At 49.6% G+C, this 20,404-nt stretch overlaps 2 protein-coding genes across 3 annotated transcripts; both read right to left on the bottom strand.

Moving 5' to 3' along the window:
• Nucleotides 1-994: 994 nt before the first annotated feature.
• LTB (lymphotoxin beta) lies at nucleotides 995-3,277 on the bottom strand (the record flags this gene model as incomplete). 2 transcript variants are annotated; one of them, XM_084228163.1, is made up of 4 exons in its annotated part: nucleotides 995-1,963; nucleotides 2,338-2,430; nucleotides 2,611-2,659; nucleotides 3,077-3,277. In XM_084228163.1, the coding sequence occupies 4 exons, from the start codon at nucleotides 3,275-3,277 to the stop codon at nucleotides 1,509-1,511; spliced, it is 798 nt and encodes a 265-aa protein (XP_084084289.1). The 2 variants fall into 2 exon arrangements, with proteins under 2 accessions (XP_084084289.1, XP_084084290.1); XM_084228164.1 differs by lacking the exons at nucleotides 995-1,963; nucleotides 2,611-2,659 and having other exon boundaries at nucleotides 2,338-2,406.
• A 6,843-nt stretch (nucleotides 3,278-10,120) lies between these two features.
• On the bottom strand, nucleotides 10,121-15,125 carry NCR3 (natural cytotoxicity triggering receptor 3; the record flags this gene model as incomplete). Its single annotated transcript, XM_084259367.1, is given in 8 exon segments — nucleotides 10,121-10,149; nucleotides 10,571-10,677; nucleotides 10,898-10,925; nucleotides 10,928-11,024; nucleotides 11,028-11,113; nucleotides 11,116-11,142; nucleotides 13,822-13,903; nucleotides 15,090-15,125. Coding segments are annotated over 8 exon segments (492 nt in total).
• Nucleotides 15,126-20,404: the final 5,279 nt, after the last annotated feature.

The following is a 20,404-nucleotide window of genomic DNA, read 5'->3' as shown; positions in this document are numbered from 1 at the left end:
CTAAGATAAGGGTGATTTTTTTCCCCACAGGTTCTTACTGATCTTTTTTTTTTCTTTTTTGGCAAATGATGAGAGAAGGAATGTGAGTCGGATGAACTGAAAAGAGAAAAGTGTCTCCTCCTCCCAGATTGGTTCTTTTGGACAGAAAAATATGGAGTCAGGAATGGCCACCCAGAGAATGCAGCCCCCACTGAAAGGAGATTTCCTTCCTGGATTGCCAGGAAGGGGAAAAACCACGTGGCATGCCGCAAGAGTGGGGTGATCCACCCACTAGGGTGACCTAGATAGGTAAGACCTTGAATTCTCCTCTGAATCCTCCAGCCCTCATGGGGTGAGAGGATGCTGTTACTTACCTCAAGGCCCCTAGGAAGGAGACCTGAAGTGTGAAAAAGGGGTGAGGACTTTGCAGCCCACTGTGGCAGAGCTAGGTGGCATCGGTTTTTCTTTTTTCTTTTTTTTTAGATTATTTTTATTTATTTATGCATACAAGAATTGGGGTGCAGGCCAGAGGAGCGGGGGGGGGGTGAGAGGATTCACAAGAGACAGAGTGGGGAGCAGAACAAGCAAAGTGACTGAAATACACTGCTGAGGGGAGCAGTGGGAGAGATAGGAGAGGTTTGCCGCGCCATGTGGGTCAGCAACCTGCCCGGGAATTGAACTTATGTTGCAATGGCTGGTGAGAGCTTGATAGTGCCAAGACAACCCCTTGTACCACCAGGGAGGTATGGCATCAGTTTTTCCTTCTCCCCAGGTTCACCCTGGTGTCCCCACCATATCTCTCTCTGTCGGTCACTTTCCCAAGTCTCTCCTCCACCTCCTCCCCTCACACCCCATGAACTGTGCTTCTCTTCTGGGAGCAGAAGAGTTGATGTGGGGTGGTGGGGTGGTGGGGTGGTGGTGGGGCTAAAAGGGCCTTCAGTTAAGCAGCATGGGAGAACTGCTGAGATGCTCAGTGCCTCATTGCTTAGCATATTGGGGTCTACTCTGCAGCTGGGTGGTGCTTGCCTTCCCCCAGAAAGACCCTTCTCACTGTTGGGAGGGACCCAAGGGAAAAGTGTAATGTGAAGTCTGAACCAGACCATGTGGCTCTGAGAATGAGGATGCTTGGAGAGGCTTTGGGGTTTGAGACCCCCTTCCTGCTATACTCCAGCCTGGCTAAGGCTTGGGGTAAGGCTGTTCAGAGGCAGGGAGGGGGTAGACCTCCAGAACCTCATTCCAGCGAGCAGGGGTTATACAACGTGTTATGAATTGTCTCAAGTAACCAAAAAAAAAAAAGAAAAGAAAAACAGAATATTTAACCAACCATTGCCCACCCACGCTGAATGAAGATGTTAATCTGTACTCACAGCATTAAAGCCATATATTTTTTATTATCATCAGGTTCAAAATCAATCTCCAGTCTCCTACATCTCCCCCACCATGGGGAGTCTCTGGTGTCAGGGTCCCCAATATCTGGGCTGATTCACCCACTCCCACCATGCCTGCCTTTCCCACGACCCCGGGTGCCCTCACCCCACCATCACCGCCCCAAAAAAGGTCTTCCCTCTCCTGTAGTCCACCATGTTGGGGTGACTGATGTTGACGTACACCCTCTCGCCCTTGCGGAGCTGCACCAGGCCGCCGACCCCCACGCTCGTGTACCAGAGGGACCCGAACTCGTGTCTCCTAGCGGGGTCCAACACCGAGGTGACGCTCTCGGCGCCCTCGAACAGCAGCTCTGGAGCCCCCCGCCCGTAGGCGCCCCCCGCCCGGTACAGCCGACTGCGCAGCGTGACGGAGCTGTCCAGGGGGGCCCCTCCGGCAGGGGGCGCGCGGCCGCGGTAGCCGACGTGACAGTAGAGGTAATAGAGGCCGTCCTGCGGGAGGGCCAGCCCCTCGGCGGCCGAGAACTGCGTCCCGCTGCGCAGAAACGCCTCTTCTTTCTTCGCCTCCCAGCCAAGCCCCTGCCCCGAGGTCCAAGCGCCTGCGGAGAAACGGGGGCCTTTGGGTTCTCGGGAATGCGATCCTGAGAGGAGCTGTCCAGACCGGGATTCTGGAAGGGTGGGCCCGAGCGGGAGCGAGAGGCTTTTAACCCCTGCGGGAGCCGAGCGGGGAGAGGGAGTCGGAGCTGGAGACCGAAGACTCCTGGGTGTGGGTGCGGAACGCGCTGCTCTGGGGATCCGGGATTTTGCTTGCCTGGGGAGGCCAACTAGAAGCCAGATGAGCAGAAGGGTGGGCGCTTTAGGGGGTAGAGGTGATGAAGCGCATGGGAAACCAAGCATGCAGAAACTCAGCAAAGGGACTCTACCTGAGGGCCGGCGAGCGAACCGGCACCCTTCAGCTCTGTCGGACCCTTACCTATGAGGTGGGCAGCTGGGAGGATGGAGCTGTGATCTGGTTCTGCCTCCTCCTCTGGCAGCTCCTGGGCTCTTGGGTGGGGCGAAGAGCTCACTGTAGGGAGCAAGCGACCACCCATGCATGACCCCTCCTGGGAGGACAGGGCACCAGGGCCCAGAAACGGGGCACCTGGATCCCTAGAGGAAGGGAACATCTGGGGATGCAGATGGATGGGATCCAGAGTCCCTAAGGGGCTGCAGCAAGGTTGGGTTTTTTGGGGTGGCCTCCTCTTACCCTTCTGATGCTGGGCTTCTGCTCTCAGAGGGTCAGCTGTCCCTGTTACCTGGGTGGGTGGGGTTACAGTGCCCAAAGTTCAGCCTTAGCGATGCCAGCCCCAACCCACCCAACATAGACCCAAGCTCTGGGTTTTCTCTGGGGTTTCTCTCCCACCACCCCAAGCCCAACACACATCTCCCAGGAGGGCAGAGCAAGCAAGACATAGGTACCTGGGCAGAGAGACAGAAGCCTGAGTATGCTTGGGAAGGGGAGCAGAGACAGAAAACCAGGAAGGAACTTGGAGCTATCGGGACACAATAGCTTCAACAGGGACCCGGAAAAAGAATCGGCAGACACAAACAGGACATCCTGCCAGGGCTGGCCAAGTCAGCAGAAAGGATGAGGCAAGAGGCCCCAGGCAGAGCCAGAGGTAAGTGAGCCTCAGCAGTTACAACCCCCTGGGGCACTTGCTGCAGCCACTTACCAGTCCTCTCTGCTCCTGGGGCAGCAAGACCAGCACAGCCAGGACAGTAATAGGCACAGCCAGCAGCAGGGTGACCAGGGAAGTGGCTCCTGCCACAGCCAGCAGGTGGCAGCCCTTCCCTTGGGGCCTCCTACTCCCGCCCTCCATCCCCAGTGCCCCCATTAAGACTGAGCCAAGGCCGGGGGGCAGGGGGGCTTTCATATCTCAGGGGTGGGGCCACCCCCTCCCCATAGACACACACCTGGCAGGGACTTTCCGCAGACTCTTGCTCCCCTCACCCAGCTTCCTGTTTACCCAGAGCTGGGGTGGGGCAGCTGGATGTCTGGGTTCTCTGAACTGGGGAAGGAGTTGGGGTGAAGTGATAGGCTTTCACAGTAAAGCTGGAGTGGGTCATGGAGATCTTCTGGCCCAGCAGGGAGGGAAAACGAGGCCCAGGGAGGAAAGTTAGGTTGCAGAGTCAGGTAGCAAAGCTGCAATGAGAATACAGAACTCCAGATTCCAGTGTAATCTTCATTCTCTACACCCCAGAGTTGCATGCTAGAGGGAGGGTTGTGTCCACTTTCTGAGGTCAAGGGCTGGAATAGGAGGACAAGAACTAGGGTCATGAGCTTCCCTGAGAACCTATCCTTACATTGGGCTAACCTGCTATACCCTTGCTCAGCCCTGGCTCCAAGAGCTAGGTGAGAGAGGCAGAGTTAAGCCAGCACACAGCAATGGCAGCTGAAGGGGCTTCAGCCTCACCACTGAGCTGCTGAGTTCCTGAGGAAGGATGGAAACAGAGCACCATCTCCCTTCTACACAGAGTGCAGGCAAGAGAGCACCGTGCAGGCCCCCACCCGCAAAGACCTTCACAGTCTAGAATGGCCCCATCATTAGTAAGTGCTGACTAAATGTTTATGGATAAATAAAGGACAAATGAATAATAAGTAAGCAAAACAAAGCAGCAAGGGTCAAATGAATGGTGTGGTAGACAGTGTGGTAGGAGCTGAAGGGGGAAAGGATAAGGTCTAAGAAGCCTAGGTGCAGAGATTTCATCCAGGGCCTTGGAAGTTTGTTCTCTCCTTCCTGGCCCAAGGTCTCTCCTGCAACCATGCTCTGCCATATCCTCAGTTGGGCCAAGAAGCATCCTCCCTTGATCCCCTGTCTGTGTTTATTGGGGGAGGAGGTGCTGGGACAGCACTGCATATCATGTGTCTGACTTTGTGCAATCCAGATGTCAGTTGGAACAGAAAGAATAACCCAGAATGGGCCTCCCTGGTGGCACAGGGGTGAGAGTCTCAGTGCTATCAAGCTATCACCAGCCACTGCGGCCTGAGTTCAATCCCCTGCCAGGGAGCTGACCCACATGGTACAGCAGACCTCTCCTGTCTCACCAGCTGCTCCCCTCAGCAGTGGATCTCAGTAGATCCGCCTGTTCTGCTCCCCACTCTGTCTCTGCTGAATCCTCTCACCACCCCTGCCCCGCACCTCTGGCCTACACCCCAGTTCTTGTATGCATAAATAAATAATTTTTTTTTTAAGCATAACCCAGAACCCTGGAACAAACTGGTCCCAATGATCAATACAAGTTCTACTCAGTGAATGTAAATTGCAACGAACTGAAGAAAAAAATTTCCAAATGAAATTTTTCACTATAAAGCTGCTTAATGAAGGTTGTACAGAAGCAATCCACACAATTTCCCACTTAACCAGGAGGTACTTCATTCTAAATGCACGAAATCATGTTGGTGTGTTGTGTTGGGATTTACACTGATTAATAAATATCTGAAACTTGGAGAAAAAAAAGGTCTAAGGAAGTTGGAAGTGGTCCCACATAATCTCCCGTTCTTGACGACATCTGTGTGTTCAGGTGAAGGTGATGGTGATGATGAAAACTAACACACAAATAGCAGTTAGCATGCGTCTACCCGTGATCTACACACTTCATAGATAACTAGTTCAATCCTGACAAAAACTCTAAATGGCAGTTGAGCACAGAGACAGGCCAGGATTTGAACCCAGGATGTCTGGCTCCTGAGTCCTAACCACAAGACAGTTTAAAAATTGAGTACTCTCTTTAGATTTGTGCATTTCACTGTATGTAAATGTTGCCTTCCTCAGGTCCCCCCAAAAAAAGAAATGGGGAAATAAGTACTAACCCTGAGTCAATGATAAGCATGGTCAAGTGTTTAGAGGCAACATCTACTGATTTTGCAGCTTGGAAAGGTATCCAAAAAATGAGATGGATTAATAGACATATAATAAAACAAATATAGAAAATATAAATTATAGAATCTGGATGGTAGGAATACATTCACGGTACAATTATTTCATTTTTTCTGTGTTTGATTTTTTTTACAATAAAAGTTTAAAAAAAAATCCTGAATATTGACTTACTCTACTGTATATGGGACTTAGTGAGTAGAGGAAGAGGGACAAAGTAGCAGAACGTTCCTAAACCTGAAGAAAGAAATGCAAATGCAGGTAGACTCAGGCATCAGATCTCCAACTCACCTCTCTCCTTCACATGAGGTCCCCAGTCTTTATTCTCCTCAAGGTCTACATGTGCAATCCTGTAACATCCACTGCCTTCTACATCACAGTGCCACTATGATGTCTTTAAGTCTCTGTCCAGAGGGTCTTGGGCCATTGCCCTAACTTACTTTTGTGTGCAACATGAAAATGCTGCTTCTTGCAGGAAGTCTGCCTGGGTTGCCCACACGTCCTTTCCCAGCATCAGTTTATCATCAACTTTCTGTCCTATATCTACCAGCAGTGCTCCTATAGATCTAGTCTGGCTGCCCCTGACTTTTCTGTTTGTTAATCGTTCCTGTTTGTTAATCCACCAAGCACCCTACTAGATACAACCCCAGAACAGCAGGTGAGTTGCCCCCAATGCACCAGAGCTCCCAGTCTGATATGGGAGCCAGGGTGTGTGTCTACATACACACACCAGGATCATGGCTCTCAGTGGATGCATTGTGAGGAATAATTGGGAAAATGTTAATCAGGGAAAGCACACAGAGGAGGTGAATATTCTATTTACTGACTAGTTGACTAGTTGCAGGAGCAATAGGATGGCTAGAGTCGGGAGAGGGAGTGCAATTTACAAGCCAAGGTATAATTCCAGCAGTCTGCTTCCAGATGGGAAAAGTGGCAATTCATTTGAAAAGGTCGATTTCATTTCAGCCCAAGTGTTTATTTTTCATAGAATTAAAATTTAAGAATAGGAGAGTAGAGACTATCTTGTTTATGACTGTATTTTCAGCATCTAGAACATTGCCTGCTCCATAATAGACAATATAAAAATTTCCAGAATGAACTGAAGTCGTTTACACATCTGCTTTGGGCCAGGCATTGTGTTCTGTATTTTTAAATCTTGGTTTCATTCAATTTTCATCCTAGCAAGTCAGGAATCTGATTTGCCCACTTGGAAACAGGTTCAGAGAGACTTACTCTCCAAGACAAATGGCTACCAAGTCATAGGAAAGACGTTGTTACCAGAACCCTCAAAGCCTAACTTTCTCCCCCTCCAGCAGTTCAGCTCAGTAGGAGCCCTGCAGGCCACTGACACTGGGTGAGCCAGGAGAGAGCAGGAACTCTGGTGGGGCACCAGGGAAGGGGTGATGACACTCACCCCAGAGTAAAGTGAGGCTATGACGAGGGAAGGGAGAGGATGTTTCTGAGGCTCCCTGGAGGAACCCTCTGTCCAGCCTCTGTCTCTGCTCACCAAGAAATGAAAACCAATTCAAATCTGCACCACTGCCCCTAATGGGCACCTCAGGCCATGCTCTCCTCCAATGTTTCTGACCCCTCCCCCCCCAACACCCCCACACAAACCCCAGTTCTCCTAAACCCAGGAAAGTCTGTTTCTAGACCCTGGTCAGTGCATCTAGGTTAGGGGTGAAGTCTTAAGCTTGCTCTTGGCCCTCAAACAGGAACCTGTGGTTGTAGAGCAGGAAGTGCCTAAGGGGAAGTTAAGCACCCTGAGATACTCTTCCACACCCCCATTTCAGCCCCAGCAGTATTGCTGTTTTTTTTTTTAAAGATTTATTTATTTCTGCATACAAGAACTGGGGTACAAGTCAGAGAGGTGTGGGGGTGAGAGGATTCACCAGAGACAGAATGGGGAACAGAACAGGCAGACTGACTGAAATACACTGCTGACGGGAGCAGCGGACAAGTCAGGAGAGGTCTGCTGTGCCACATGGGTAGCTCCCCGGCCAAGGATCGAACTCCTCGCTGCAGTGGCTGCGGATAGCTTCACAGGTTGCGTCTTAACCCCTTGCACTACCAGGAAGGCCCCCCAGCAGTATTTGTGGACAGCAGCTCTCCACAAGCAGTTACCCAGGCTCTCGCTCTTTCAACTAGTTCTGGGGCTGAGGGAGTCCAGGTAGCCATGGACAGCACCCTCCCTATTTTCCACCTGTTCCCGCACTCTCCAGACCTTGGCTGCTCTTCCTCCTCCATCAGCCCCTTCACCACAACCTAGAAAGACCTACTGCTGGAAAGGCCCCTATGAACCTGGTCAGCCTAGGGCAGAGGGAAGGGGAGTGTGCTAAGAATGGACAGAGGTGACCTGGATTCCCAGCACTGCCACTTCTGACCTAGATGTCTTTGTTGTTCTGGGTTCCAGTCTCGGCTAGGAGATGAGGTAACCTTCGGTTGGTGCGGGAACTTGTAGCAATGCATGGAAAGTGTCCAGCTGAGGATTGGCACATAGGTGATGCTCCCCAGCCTGGAACCAATTGTAACGGGGGCCCCATACTTTACAGATGAGGAACTTGGGGCACGTGACGGTCCCAGGCCGTTTAGCCTGGTAGAATAGAGGTGAGGCTTCCTGACCCGCAGGTCAGTCTTCTGTTCCCAACAGTCTTCTGGCAGTGTGTGAGACATGGAGAAGAAGAGGTAACCTCCTGCACAGGGAGGGTTGTGGGTGCCCCAGGAGCAGTGGGTGGAAAAGTGGTGTGGGCTTTGTAGTATGGAAAGTGGTCCAGGCCTCTCAGCTGGTACAGGTGGGCAAGGCACGCCACAGGAGACCCAGAGGTGTCAGAGATGGTGCGGGAAACTCCTGAGGGGTGCGTGGTATGAGTGAGGTAGCCAATGAAGGTGGTGAGGTGGTGACCTCAACGCCTCACCTCAGGAGGTGAGGTCACATGGTCTGGGATAAAGACTTTCTGAAAATATGTCTTTTTGCTTCAAACTGTTGGAGAAGGGAGCCAAGATACGCATGCCACTCAGGAGCAGGGGGTAGATGGAGAGGGAAGTGGGCCCTCTATGACTGACTGCTTTTCCCTACAGCCTAGACCTGCTTTATAAGATCTTGGGACTGGGACTGGGAGGACTCCTGTTCTTGGTCACGGTCATACTGTCCATCTCTCTGTGTCGGCTCCATCGGAGAGGTGAGCCCCACTTGAACCTCCCTCATTCGCCCACAGCAGTGCCCTGTGTTGCCCCCACCCATGCTCTCTCCCAGAAGTCCCCATCAATCCCATGCCCAGGGTGAGGAAGGTGGTAGAAGTCAGGTGGGAGAGGGGAGGGGAGAATGTCCACAGAGGCGGAGTCGGGGCTCTGACCATGGGCACCACAGGGAATTCACCAGGTGAAGAAACGCTCTTGTGGGTGGGGAGCACTCCTTGGGGCTGGAGGAGCCCGTGAGGAGGACCATGCTAAGCTGCTGCTTTTCTTCCAGTGAGAAGGCTGGAGAGGAACTGGGTGAGTCTGGGAGAAGGGCAGGGGTGATGGGGTGACAAGAGGAGGTTGCAAGCTGAGATGGGGGAGCAAGAAAAGAGACAGAAAAGAGGACATGAGAGAGTCAGAGAAAATGAGAGGCAGAAGAGTCAAATAAGAGTGAGAAGAGAGAAAAGAATAGGTGTAGAGGGCCTCCCCGGTGGCGCAGCGGTTGAGCGCTGGGTTGCGAGGCTGCCCGCGGCCTCTGCGGCGCGGGTTCGATCCCCGGCTGCTCCCCGGCCACCGGCGGAGGATCCCACATGGCGCACAGACCTCTCCTGCGGCCCGCTGCTCCCCTCAGCGGTGTACTTCGGTCCTTCTGCCTGCTCTGCTCCCCGCTCTGGCTCTGGTGAATTCTCTCACCCTCCCGCGCTTCTGACTGTACCCAGTGCATGTATAAACAAAACAAACAAACTAAATAAATAAATAAAACATGCCTCTATTAAAAAAAAAAAAAAGAATAGGTGTAGAGCTAGAAAGAGGAAATTAGAAACGGGAAAGAGGAGGAAGTGAGAGAGACAGAGCCGGAAGAATAAGAATGTCAGAGAATGACAGACACAGGGGAAAATGAGAGAGAAACCAAGAGAGAGGCCAAGAGAGAGAGAATAGAAAGGGGGGGGGGGCGGGAGAAAGCGAGAGAGCCATACAAAGGAAGGACAGTGAGAGAAGAGAAAAGAACTTGGGCCAGGGGAGAGAAGGGAAGAGGAAGAGGAAGTGGAGCAGGAAGAGAAAGGAGGCAGGGGAGGGGAGGAAAGATGAGAGGGTAGTGAAGAAAGCCAAGCCGGGCAAAATGAGTTGGCAGTGAGGTAAGAGTATGGGCCGGGGCAAAAACTCCCTGGGTAGGATCAGAGGGAGGAGGCCTCCCCCGGTAACCTGGCCACTTCCTGTCCTGGCTCCAGGCCCAGCTCTCCTCGGAGCAGGAGCTCCACTACGCATCTCTGCAGAGGCTGCCCAGCAGTGAAAGGCAAGGCTCCAAGGAGGACGCAAGTGCCGCCGCCGACTATGCTTGCGTTGCCAATAACAAACCCACCTGACCACCCTGAATCACCTCCCTCAGCCCAGGTCAGTGGTCAGCGTGTCCTGGGGTTCATCCAGTGAAAAGAGTTGTCTTGCCACCTTCTGTATCTCAGGCCTCTCGGCTCATCTCCAGCCCCACCAACATGGCCACCAACAAAACTGAAACCACTCGTCTTCCCACCCACTCTGGTTCAAGTTGTGATTTGTTAAGTGAAGAAGGGTGATTAGGGACTGGAGTTCCCCTGAAGGCCTGAAAAGGGCATTTTCATGTGTGGGCTTTGACAAGCAGGACTGGTCAGGTCTTCTGTAGCCCACCTCTCAGGAGAAGCAGTATGAGCCTTCTGAGCCTAGAAGGGTGGGTGGAGGCCCATGAGGTTCGAGGGTCATAAAATGGGGTCCAGGCACCACTTTAGGAAGCGCCCTCCCTGGGCCTTGCCAGGTCAGAACTGATACGGAGAGTTGCGTTGGGAGAACCCAGGGAGGAGCACATCGGGGCATCTGGAAATTAGAGAAGGAAACACATAGATTCATAAAAAAGTCTGAGTGGTGGGGAACAGAGGGTTTTATCGGGGAATCTTGAAAAGAATGGGCTCACTGGGGCTGAGAATGGCTTACCAGAAGCCACCCAAGGTATACCCATGACAGCGGCCTGTTGGACAAACAAGAGTCCTTCTTCTCTTCCGGATCCCTGTCCCCCTCCTCCAGCTCCCTCCTCCCACCTTTCCCATCCATGCCCCTCCCCGGCCTTGCCCTGCCTCCATTACTCACCTTTGCCCTGGTAATAAATGGCGCTGCCCAAGGCCACAGAGAGAAAGCGGAAGGCACAGAAGGTCTCCCACAGGAGGAGGACTGTGCTGGCTGCTAGCCTAGGGGTCCTGCAGTGGAGAGGAAGGAGTTGGTAAAGGGCCGGGGGAGATGCTCACCAAACACAGGGAGGAACGGAGGGGAGCAGGTCTCAGGGAGGGGCGCTTTACTTCTAGGGAAGTCTCCAGGAGCCTTGCCTTTCTCCACCACCAGCTGTCCCAGTTCCTGTTTTGAAAACCAGATCCAGATCCAGTACCTCTGCCCTGCACGATACACTCCAGCTTCACTGACTCTGGGTCCCAGATGTGTGGCTCAGCCTGTGGTCATGCAGGAAGCGGCAAGAGGCCAGAGGAGCCAAGCGGCCCCGGAACTCTGATGTCCCATTCTGTACCTCCTTCCCTGGGGCCACCTTGTCCTGCTACCACGTGACAGAACCACAGCCACCTTGGCTGGCACTGAAGGAGCAGGGCCGGAAGGAAGTGGCACCCTCCTGGGTACGAACCTCAGGGGCTGGGACACCCAGAAAACACAGGACCCTGGAAGCAGAGAGAAGTCCCAGAGAAACACCCCCAAAGAGAAAGGCAAGGGAGCTTGCAGGAGAATATCCCAGTTGTCCCTCCACCCTCACAGGACCCAGAGGAACAAGCACTTTGGATCCTTCATTAAACCTCATTAAACCCCTTTTCTTACCAACCTAATTTCTTTCGTTCTTTCTTTCTTTCTTTTTGCATGGAACTGGGGAGTATAGGCCAGAGGTGTGGGGCATGAGAGGATGCACCAGAGACAGAGTGGGGAGCGGAATAGGCAGATCTACTGAAATACACTGCTGAGGGGAGCAGCGGGAAGGACAGGAGAGGTCCGCTGCACCATGAGGGTAGCTCCCTGGTTGGGGAATTCAAGCCATAGTGGTGATAGTGCTGAGACTGAACCCCTAGGCCACCAAGGAGGACCCCAACCTAATTTCTTAACATTTTTTATTAAACAGTTTTTCAAATTCTTTCCTATACCATCCCTTAACCCTGCTGTGATTCTGTAGCTGCTGTGCTCAAGCTCTAGTATTCCATCTTGCTGAAGTTTAACCCACCAATGAAATTGAAGCTTACTCATGAATGTGGCTGCCAAAGTAACTGATTATTTTTTTAAAGATTTATTTATTTAAACATATATGAGCTGAGGTACAGGCCAGAGGTATGGGGGGGAGGGTGAGAGGATCCACCAGAGACAGAGTGGGGAACAGAACAGGCAGATTGACTGAAATACACTGCTGAGGGGAAGGGCAGGCAAGACAGGAGAGGTCTGCCGCACCATATGGGTAGCTCCCTGGCTGGTCGGGGATCAAATTCATGCTGCAGAGCCTGTGGATTGCTTCATAGTGCAGTGCTTAACCCCTTGTGCCACCAGGGAGGTCTAGTAACTGATGTTATTAATCACAATATTCCATATATTTTTTTAAACTTTTTTTAAAGATTTATTTTTATTTTTTATTATTTATTTATTTGTTTGCTTGTTTGTTTATTTATTTATTTATTTATTATTTGTATAAGCACTGGGTACAGTCAGAAGCGCGGGAGGGTGAGAGAATTCACCAGAGCCAGAGCGGGGAGCGGAGCAGGCAGAAGGACCGAAGTACACTGCTGAGAGGAGCAGCGGGCAGCAGGAGAGGTCTGCGCGCCATGTGGGACCCTCCTCCGGTGGCCGGGGAGCAGCCGGGGATCGAACTGGTGCTTTAGAGGCTGCGGGCAGCTTCACAACCCAGCTCTCAACCGCTGCACCACCGGGGAGGCCCTGTTCCATATATTATTTTAGAACTAATGGCATTCTGTAGTATAAGTATACCCTTGTCATTTTGGTGGGTTTTTTTTTTTTTAAGATTTATTTTTTATTTATACAAGAACTGGGGTACAGGCCAGATGCGCAGGAGGGTGAGAAGATTCACCAAACACAGAGCAGGGAACAGAACAGGCAGACTGACGAAATACACTGCTGAGGGGAGCAGTGGGCACGACAGGAGAGGTCTGCCACGCCATGTGGGACCCTCACCAGCAGGCCTGCTGGGATCGAACCAGCACTGCAGAGGCTGCAGACAGTTTCACAGCACTGCGCTCAACCACCTGCGCCACCAGGGGAGGCCCGATTTTAGTTTTTGTTAGTGTATTAATAATTATAATTCAAATGAAGACAGGGCTGTCATTGATTTAACTTATCCAAATTGATAAATTAAGCCAATTGTCAAAGCCTCTAATTCAGTTCCACAGTTAGTGACATTTACAGGTCACTCTTCTATTTCAGTGGTTCTCAAATTTGAATACATCAAATAGGAATCACCTGCAAGTGTTGGTTAAAACAGATTCCTGGGGGCCTCCCCGGTGGCGCAGCAGTTGAGCGCTGGGTTGCGAAGCTGCCCGCAGCCTCTGCAGCGCTGGTTCCATCCCTGGCCACCGGGCGTGGGTCCCACATGGCAAGCAGACCTCTCCTGCCACCTGCAGCTCCTCTCAGCAGTGTACTTCGGTCCTTATGCCTGTTCTGCTCCCTGCTCTGGCTCTGGTGAATTCTCTCACCCTCCCGCGCTTCTGACTGTACCCAGTGCTTGTATAAATAAAATCTTTAAAAAAAAAAAAAAAAAAAAAGAGAGATTCCTGGGCCTCACCCCCAGTGGTTTTTTTTGTGTTTTTTTTTTTTTTTTTTATTCAGTGGATTGGAGTGGGGCCTGAGAATATATACCCTGGTAATGCTAAAACTGATATTAAATCTTCTGGTCTGGAGTCCACATGGTATTTAGTTAATGAACATGTCTGAGAGTTAAGGCATTTCATTTAATTAAAATCAGTTTCTCAAAAAAACTTATCTGAGTTTTAATTAGTTCTCCCATGCTCCTAATTATATTTAGACTCGAGATAATAAGCCTTTTTAAATAGGCTTATTAAACTCATCAAATTAAAACTGACCCCTTAAAAATAATTGACACCTCCCTTCAAGCCTTTCCTTACTTCAAGTCATTTTCACTGGTTCCTTCAATTTTATCTTACTTGGAAGGTAGCAGAAGAATTCTTTTCTGGAAGCTGAAGAGTGACCTTCCCAGCAGAGCAGACAACACCAAGGCACACAGAGAACTGTGAACTGGGGGAGTCCACTCGGTGTCAGTTTTATGGGGGGTTCTGCCCGCTCCCACTCTCCTGTCCTTGACACTCACCCAGGGCTCAATGTTCAGTCCCCACCACGCTGGTTCCCTGGGACATTCATGGGATGTCCCTCCTCCCAGCTCACACCCTTCAGGGCCCTGGGAGAAAGCCGTGTCACCTGGAACAGAGGGTGATGAAGACGAGCAACAGCATTCTGGTCATGTGGGAGGGTGTCACAGTGGGAGACTGGGCCTGAGCAGCAAGCTCTGGGTGGAAGAAGAACAACCCACACTTGTGGGCAGGCCTCAGGTCACCAGATGGGGGTGGGGAGCTTCCCATGACACAGGACACACTCATCATTTGTCAAGCACCTCAAGTGCCAGGGACCTCGGGCATCAAATTATGAGCCCTGAGGAGAAAGGATGCTGCAGAGGGCAAGGTGTGGATTGCTAGGAGATGGGGGCAGTGGCTGCACAGGTTGTCTGTGTCTAAAGGCAAGGATGGAGCTTAGATGGCTGGTAACCAAGGGAGAGGGTGACAGGATCAGACCAGGATGTGGTTCTGAAGTTCAAGAAGATCAGCTCTACCCAGAATAAACCACGAGGAGCCCTGGTGGGCCCAGAGCTGACCTACTTCCCCGGCCCTGCGCCCTCCCGTTGACTGACAGTGCCCAGCCCTACCCCTTCCACGTTTCCTTCCCTTCAGTGCAGCCCTCCTTTTTTTTTTTTTTTCCCATCAACTTTTTATTTTTAACATCATTCTTCAATTTTGTACAATGTATGCTTTCTCATCTCTGGTTATAGTCCCCGTGCCATTCCCACCACCCATTCACCCACGTACCCTCACCATAGTCCCTTGTGCCCTTCCCACCCTTGTTTTGATCCTACTCCCTTCTCCCCCTGCAGAATGTCTCTGGTTTACAGTTGCCTGTTGATTTTCATTTTCATTTTCCTATAATTATTTCCCCCACCCCATCCCTTGTTTGGATCCTCTACTTTGCTCCTATAAGTGAAACCATCCAGTATTTTTCTTTTTCTTTCTCAGTCCAGCCCTCCTTAAGGGCAACTATAAAATTCTATAAATGAGAGAACTGGGAGAAGTGAGCAGACTGCTGGGGTGGCCAGGGCTGTGGGGCGACCCACTGACTGGGGTGGTAGCACAGTGAGGACAGTTGATGGCGAAGTTTGAACTCATTCATATTATATCTCCATGAAAAAAATACACTGCTGAAAGAGGTCTGTTTCCCTGGGGCATTCTGCACTCACTTCTCACCCACTAGTAAATCCACTTGTTTATTATGTCATTCACTATTTAACAATTACAGAAAAACCACAGGGTACCCATTCCATGACATGTATCTTTACCGGCACAAAGGAAAGGCGCTGCGTGGCATCACGCATAGCACCAATGTTAAGGGGGATCAGAACCCCACTCTACATGCATCACACGCCCACAGGACACAACAGAGCACAGAAAAGGAGTAGTGGAACATGCTGGGCGAAATGTGCAGCCCGCCTCACACTCTTTCTGGCCCCTTTTATATTAACCCTTACTTTTTCCTTTGTGTTGTGTTTCCTGCTCTTGCTCAATACTGGATTGTGCAGGTCTCAGCCTTCGCAGCAAGGGTTTGAACTTTTGTTTTGGAGAAGCGGTTAAGAATACCTGCTTGGAAACAGGTTGGTTTCAAGTGGTAACTCCCCCACAAACTAGTTATATAATCTTGAACCAACTATCTAGCCTCTCTGAACCACGTAGACAACCACACTTGCCACACAACCTTGGAAAGACTGATTCAGCTGTTCACCGCCACCTCGCTGGAGGCTGTGGATGGAGGCCCCGTGGCAAGACGAGTGCTGCCTCCTGGCGGCAATAGCGCGTAAGGAGGGGTTAATTCCAGCATGTGCCTTGTTCTCTTTTTTTTTTTTGCATCATTGTTCATTTTTAAACAATATTTGCTCTCCTCCCCTCAGGTGTAGTCCCCATAGAATTTCCTTCACCAGTGCACCGTGAACCATCACCTCAGTCCCCTGTGCCCCTCTCTCTATCCCTCTGATCACTCTCCCTCCTCCTCCCCTGCAGGATGTCTCTGATTTATAATTGTCTGTTTTTGCTTTGTTGTGTTTTGTACTGTTATTATTTTTTTACACTGATGTCTTAGTTGGTTCCCCAAGATGCCTGCCTGTAGTGGCAGGAATGCACACAGCTGGTTCATCTATGATCCGAGCAGACTAGACCAGTAAAGGAGAGTTCTGGAGACTTTGGTGGCTTTCTCAGGCTTTTATTGAGCTTTTACATGGTAGTGCAGCAACCACGCGTACACAGCAGGCAGGGGTGCAGGGGGTGGGGGGTGGGGGTTTGGGGCTTGGGAGCAGTGTGCTGCAGGAGGCTGGAAGGCCTCCAAGCCCCCAGCAAGTCTTCACTCTGGGCTCTCTGGTGTTCTTTCTCTTGTTCTCTCTCCTTCTCTCTCCCTCTCTTGGTGAATATATCAATACTGCAGCCATGGCCCACAGAAGTAAACAATACAACTAAATATAATAAAATGCAGGTGCCTGCCATCAGGCATGCAATGCTAATGGCAGGAGGGTAGAAAAGTCTGAAAATCATTTACCGTACACTGCTGTAAGTGAAACCATCCAATATTTTTCTTTTTCTTTCTGGCTTATTTCACTGAGCATAATGCCTTCTAGCTCCATCTACACTGCTGAGAATGGCATGAGTTTATCTTTTTTGATTGCTGAGTAATATTCCACTGTGTATATGTACCACATCTTCTTGATCCAGTCATCTATTTTTGGAGATTTGGGTTGTTTCCAGGTGTAGGGTAAATGATTTTCAGGCTTTTCTGTACTCCCCTCCCCCCCATTAGGATTGCATGCCTGATGGCAGGCACCTGCATTTGTTTCATTGTTTTAAGTTGTGTGTTTACTTCTGTGGGCTATGGCTGCAGTATTGATTTAATCGCCAAGAGGAGAGAGAACAGCAGGGAGAAAAGGAGAGAGAATGCCAGAGAGCTGGGTGAAGATTCCCCAGGGGCTGAGAGGCCTACCAGCCTCCTGCCCCCCACCCACACACCCCTGCCTGCTGTGTACCTGGTTGCTGCACTACATGTAAAAGCTCAGTAAAAGCCTGAGAAAGCCACCGAGGGCTCCTGGACTTTCCTTTACCGATCTGCTCCAATCATAGATATCCTTCTCTGTCCCTTCCTGCTGCTATACCAGGTTTTACTTATTGTAAATAGTGCTGCAATAAACACAGGGGTACAGGTGTTCTTTTGAATCAATGTTTTTGTGTCCTTTGGGTAGATCCCTCAGAGTGGAATTGCTGGGTCATATGGTGGCTCCATTTTTAGTAGACTGAGGAACCTCCACACAGCTTTCCATAGTGGTTGGACCAGTTTGCACTCCCACCAGCAATGTAGGAGATTTCCTTTTTCACCACATCCTCGCCAAATTTGTTGCTGCTCATTTTTTTAATATGTGCCATTCTTACTGATATAAGATGGTATCTCAGTGTGGTTTTGATTTGCATTTCCCTGATTATAAGGGATGTTGAACATATTTTCATATTCCTGTTGGCCATTTGCATTTCCTCTTTGGAGAAATGTCTTTTAAGTTCTTCTGCCCATTTCTTGACTGGATTGTTTACTTTGTTTTTGTTGAGTCCTGTGAGTTCTTTGTATATCTTCATGATCAGTCCCTTATCAGTTGTATGGCGTGTAAAGATTTTTTCCCAGCCAGTGGGGTGTCTCTTTGCTTTGTTTAATGTCTCTTTTGCTGTATAGAGCATTTCAGTTTGATGTAATCCTAGGTGTTTATCTTTTCCTTGACTTTCTTTAAAAATATGGAATGCTTCATGAATTTGCTGTCATCCTTTCATAGGGGCCATGCTAATCTTCTCTGTATCTTTCCAATTTTAGTATATGTGCTGCCGAAGCGAGCACAGCACTGTCCTGTCCTTTATCTTGCCTCATCCAATCATCACCCCACTCCCATCCCAGAGAGTTAATGTGGGGAAAACTGTCTCTTATACTCACAAGAAGTCCCATGGTTTGGGGAGGTGGGGGTTGGCATGGGCTACTCCACACTTCACAATGCGCACTCAATCACGTAATAATGCTCCTGGTCCCAAGGCAATGCAGTTTAGAGGTTCAGTCAGCCTGAAAGTGGAGTCCTGGTTCCACTGCTCACACATCTGTAAAATGGGAGTTTTATCTGTCAATGGAGGCTCAGTGCCTGTCAACCCCCAGCTCCTTCCCAGACCTGGGTGCCGATGACCAATTTTATAACCGCACCTGAACTCAAGGTGTCTTGCTCACACCATCTTTTTTCTATACTCTAAGATTTCCAGTATCCAAAAATGTGACTTCTGAAGACAGTATCAGGATTTGGTTTTTAAGTCCATCTAGAATAACTGGTATGAATTTCTTTAAAAGAAATCCAAGACCCTATAGAGAACTTTAACCCTCAGAACCAGGACTGCTGTGCTAACCAGTTCAGTGGACACAAGGATGGAATTTTTTTTCCTTAAAGATTTATTTTATTTATTTATGCATACAAGAACTGGAGTGTAGGCCAGAGGTGCAGGGTGTGACAGGATCCACTAGAGACAGAACGGGGAGCAGAACAAGCAGATCTACTGAAATACACTGCTGAGGGGAGTAGGAGGCGAGACAGGAGAGGTCTGTTGGGCCATGTGGGTTAGCTCCCTGCCCAGAGATGGCCAGCAGTGGCTGGCTATAGCTTTATTGTGCTGAGATTTTAACCCCTGCGTCACCAGGGAGACCAATTTTTCAAAAGGAACTTTGACCAGGGGGCCTCCCTGGTGGCTTAGGGGTTAGGTCTCAACACTATCACCTGGCAGTTTCCCAGACAGGGAGCTGACCCACATATGGCACAGGAAACCTCTCGTATCTTGCCTCCTGCTACCCTTAGCAGCATATATCAGTAAAATCTGCCTGTTCTGCTCCCCACTCTGTCTCTGCTGAATCCTCTCATCCCCCGCACCTCTGGCCTACACCCTAGTTCTTCTACTCAAAAAGAAAGAAAGAAAGAAAAAAAGAAACTTTGACTAGAGACTCAAGAAGAAAGGCAATGAATAGAAAAGTTGTAAAGTGCATATATTCACCATATGGTCTGACTTCTTTAACATCCTGAAAGGAGGTCAGGGCCTAAGAACTCCCACTCAGAGCTCCCAGCAGGAAAAGAGGTGAAAACCCAGGAGGACACTGGAATCCCAGCACAGATGATCCATTTCCTCTAAGTGTTGGCAGGTGAGATGTGGGTGACTCCTCCAGCCAAATCCTTATAAATGCTTTTCAACTAATTAATGGTTGCCAGGTTATACTTTCAGTCTCTGACCACAACTTCTCTGAGGTTTATAGCACTGGCTCCTGTCACCTTTGTTCTCTCCTTCCTGCCATTGTCCAATCTCCTGCACATTCATCAAGAGTGCACCTAACTCTCCAGCTTCCCCTCTACTTATTCCCACCTCTCTCATCTTCCTGGAAGTCTTAATGTAAATGACACTTTTAAACATTGAGGTATAATTATATACAATAACACATACCCATCTTAAGTGTTCACTTTTTAAAAAAGATTTATTTATTTGTTTGTTTGTTTGTTTGTTTGTTTGTTTATACAAGCACTGGATGCAGTCAGAAGCGCAGGAGGGTGAGAGGATTCACCACAGACAGAGTGGGGAACAGAACAGGCAGACTGACAAACACACTTCTGAGGGGAGTTCCGTCCTCTTTCACAAGAACCTAAAAGCAGTCAGGCCTTCCACGAAGGCCTTCACATCACCCTCCTGTTGGGTTGTTCCTCTCACTTTCATTCAACAGTTTTGAGCACCTACCATGGACTTATCTGGGCAATCCTGTCATAGCCACAGTTCTAACCGCTTGTTCTGTTGAGTTCCCAATATCTACATTTCCACATCAGGGCTCTTTCTTGAGTTAAGTCCAGAATATCTAACTGCAACCTAACCATCACCTCCAGAATATTCCATGTCCACCCAAAAACAGCCAGCCTCCTACAGTCCCTATTTATTGAATGGAAACACAATCCACTAGTCCCTTAAGGCGAAAACCTGGAATTTATCCCATTGTGCCTTTTCTCTCAATTCCCCCATCTCAACAAGCTCCAAGTCCTGTCCATTCTGCCTCTGAAATATCTCAGTTATCATTCCCTATCTCTTAATTAACACTGCTTATTAGACCCTAGTCATCTCGGGATGAAACTAGTACAATTACTTTTCTAATGGATAGTGTGGTTTCTCCTCAATATCTACACTGTGCACCTCCCTTGCTGAGCATCAAGGCTCATCCATCTAGTCTACATTTTATTGAGTGCCTTCCACATGCCAGACATCCTATTTCTGACTTTCTTTATCTTTCCCTTACCCTTCTCCTTATCTTTTCTTCTCCCACATCTCTGTCCACAACTCCAGCTCACCTTTTTTATTCATATCACTTGTTTCTTCCCTATCTCTCTAGTCACACCCACATCTCACATTCCATCTCTTTTTCTCTGCCTGTCTGTCTCTTTCACACACACACAATCTGCTTATCCTCTAATTTATTCATTCAACAAACATATAGTAAGGACTTTCCATGTAAAAGACACCATATTTCTTTCTTCTCTGATCTCCACATCACTTTCTACTTTCCCATCTTCCTCCA

The sequence above is a fragment of the Talpa europaea genome (genome assembly GCF_964194135.1).
Source record: "Talpa europaea genome assembly, chromosome: 2".
In the NCBI taxonomy this organism is placed as follows: Eukaryota; Metazoa; Chordata; class Mammalia; order Eulipotyphla; family Talpidae; genus Talpa; species Talpa europaea.
The sequence above is the reverse complement of the archived record's forward strand: the minus strand, read 5'-3'. Positions and strand labels throughout refer to the sequence as shown.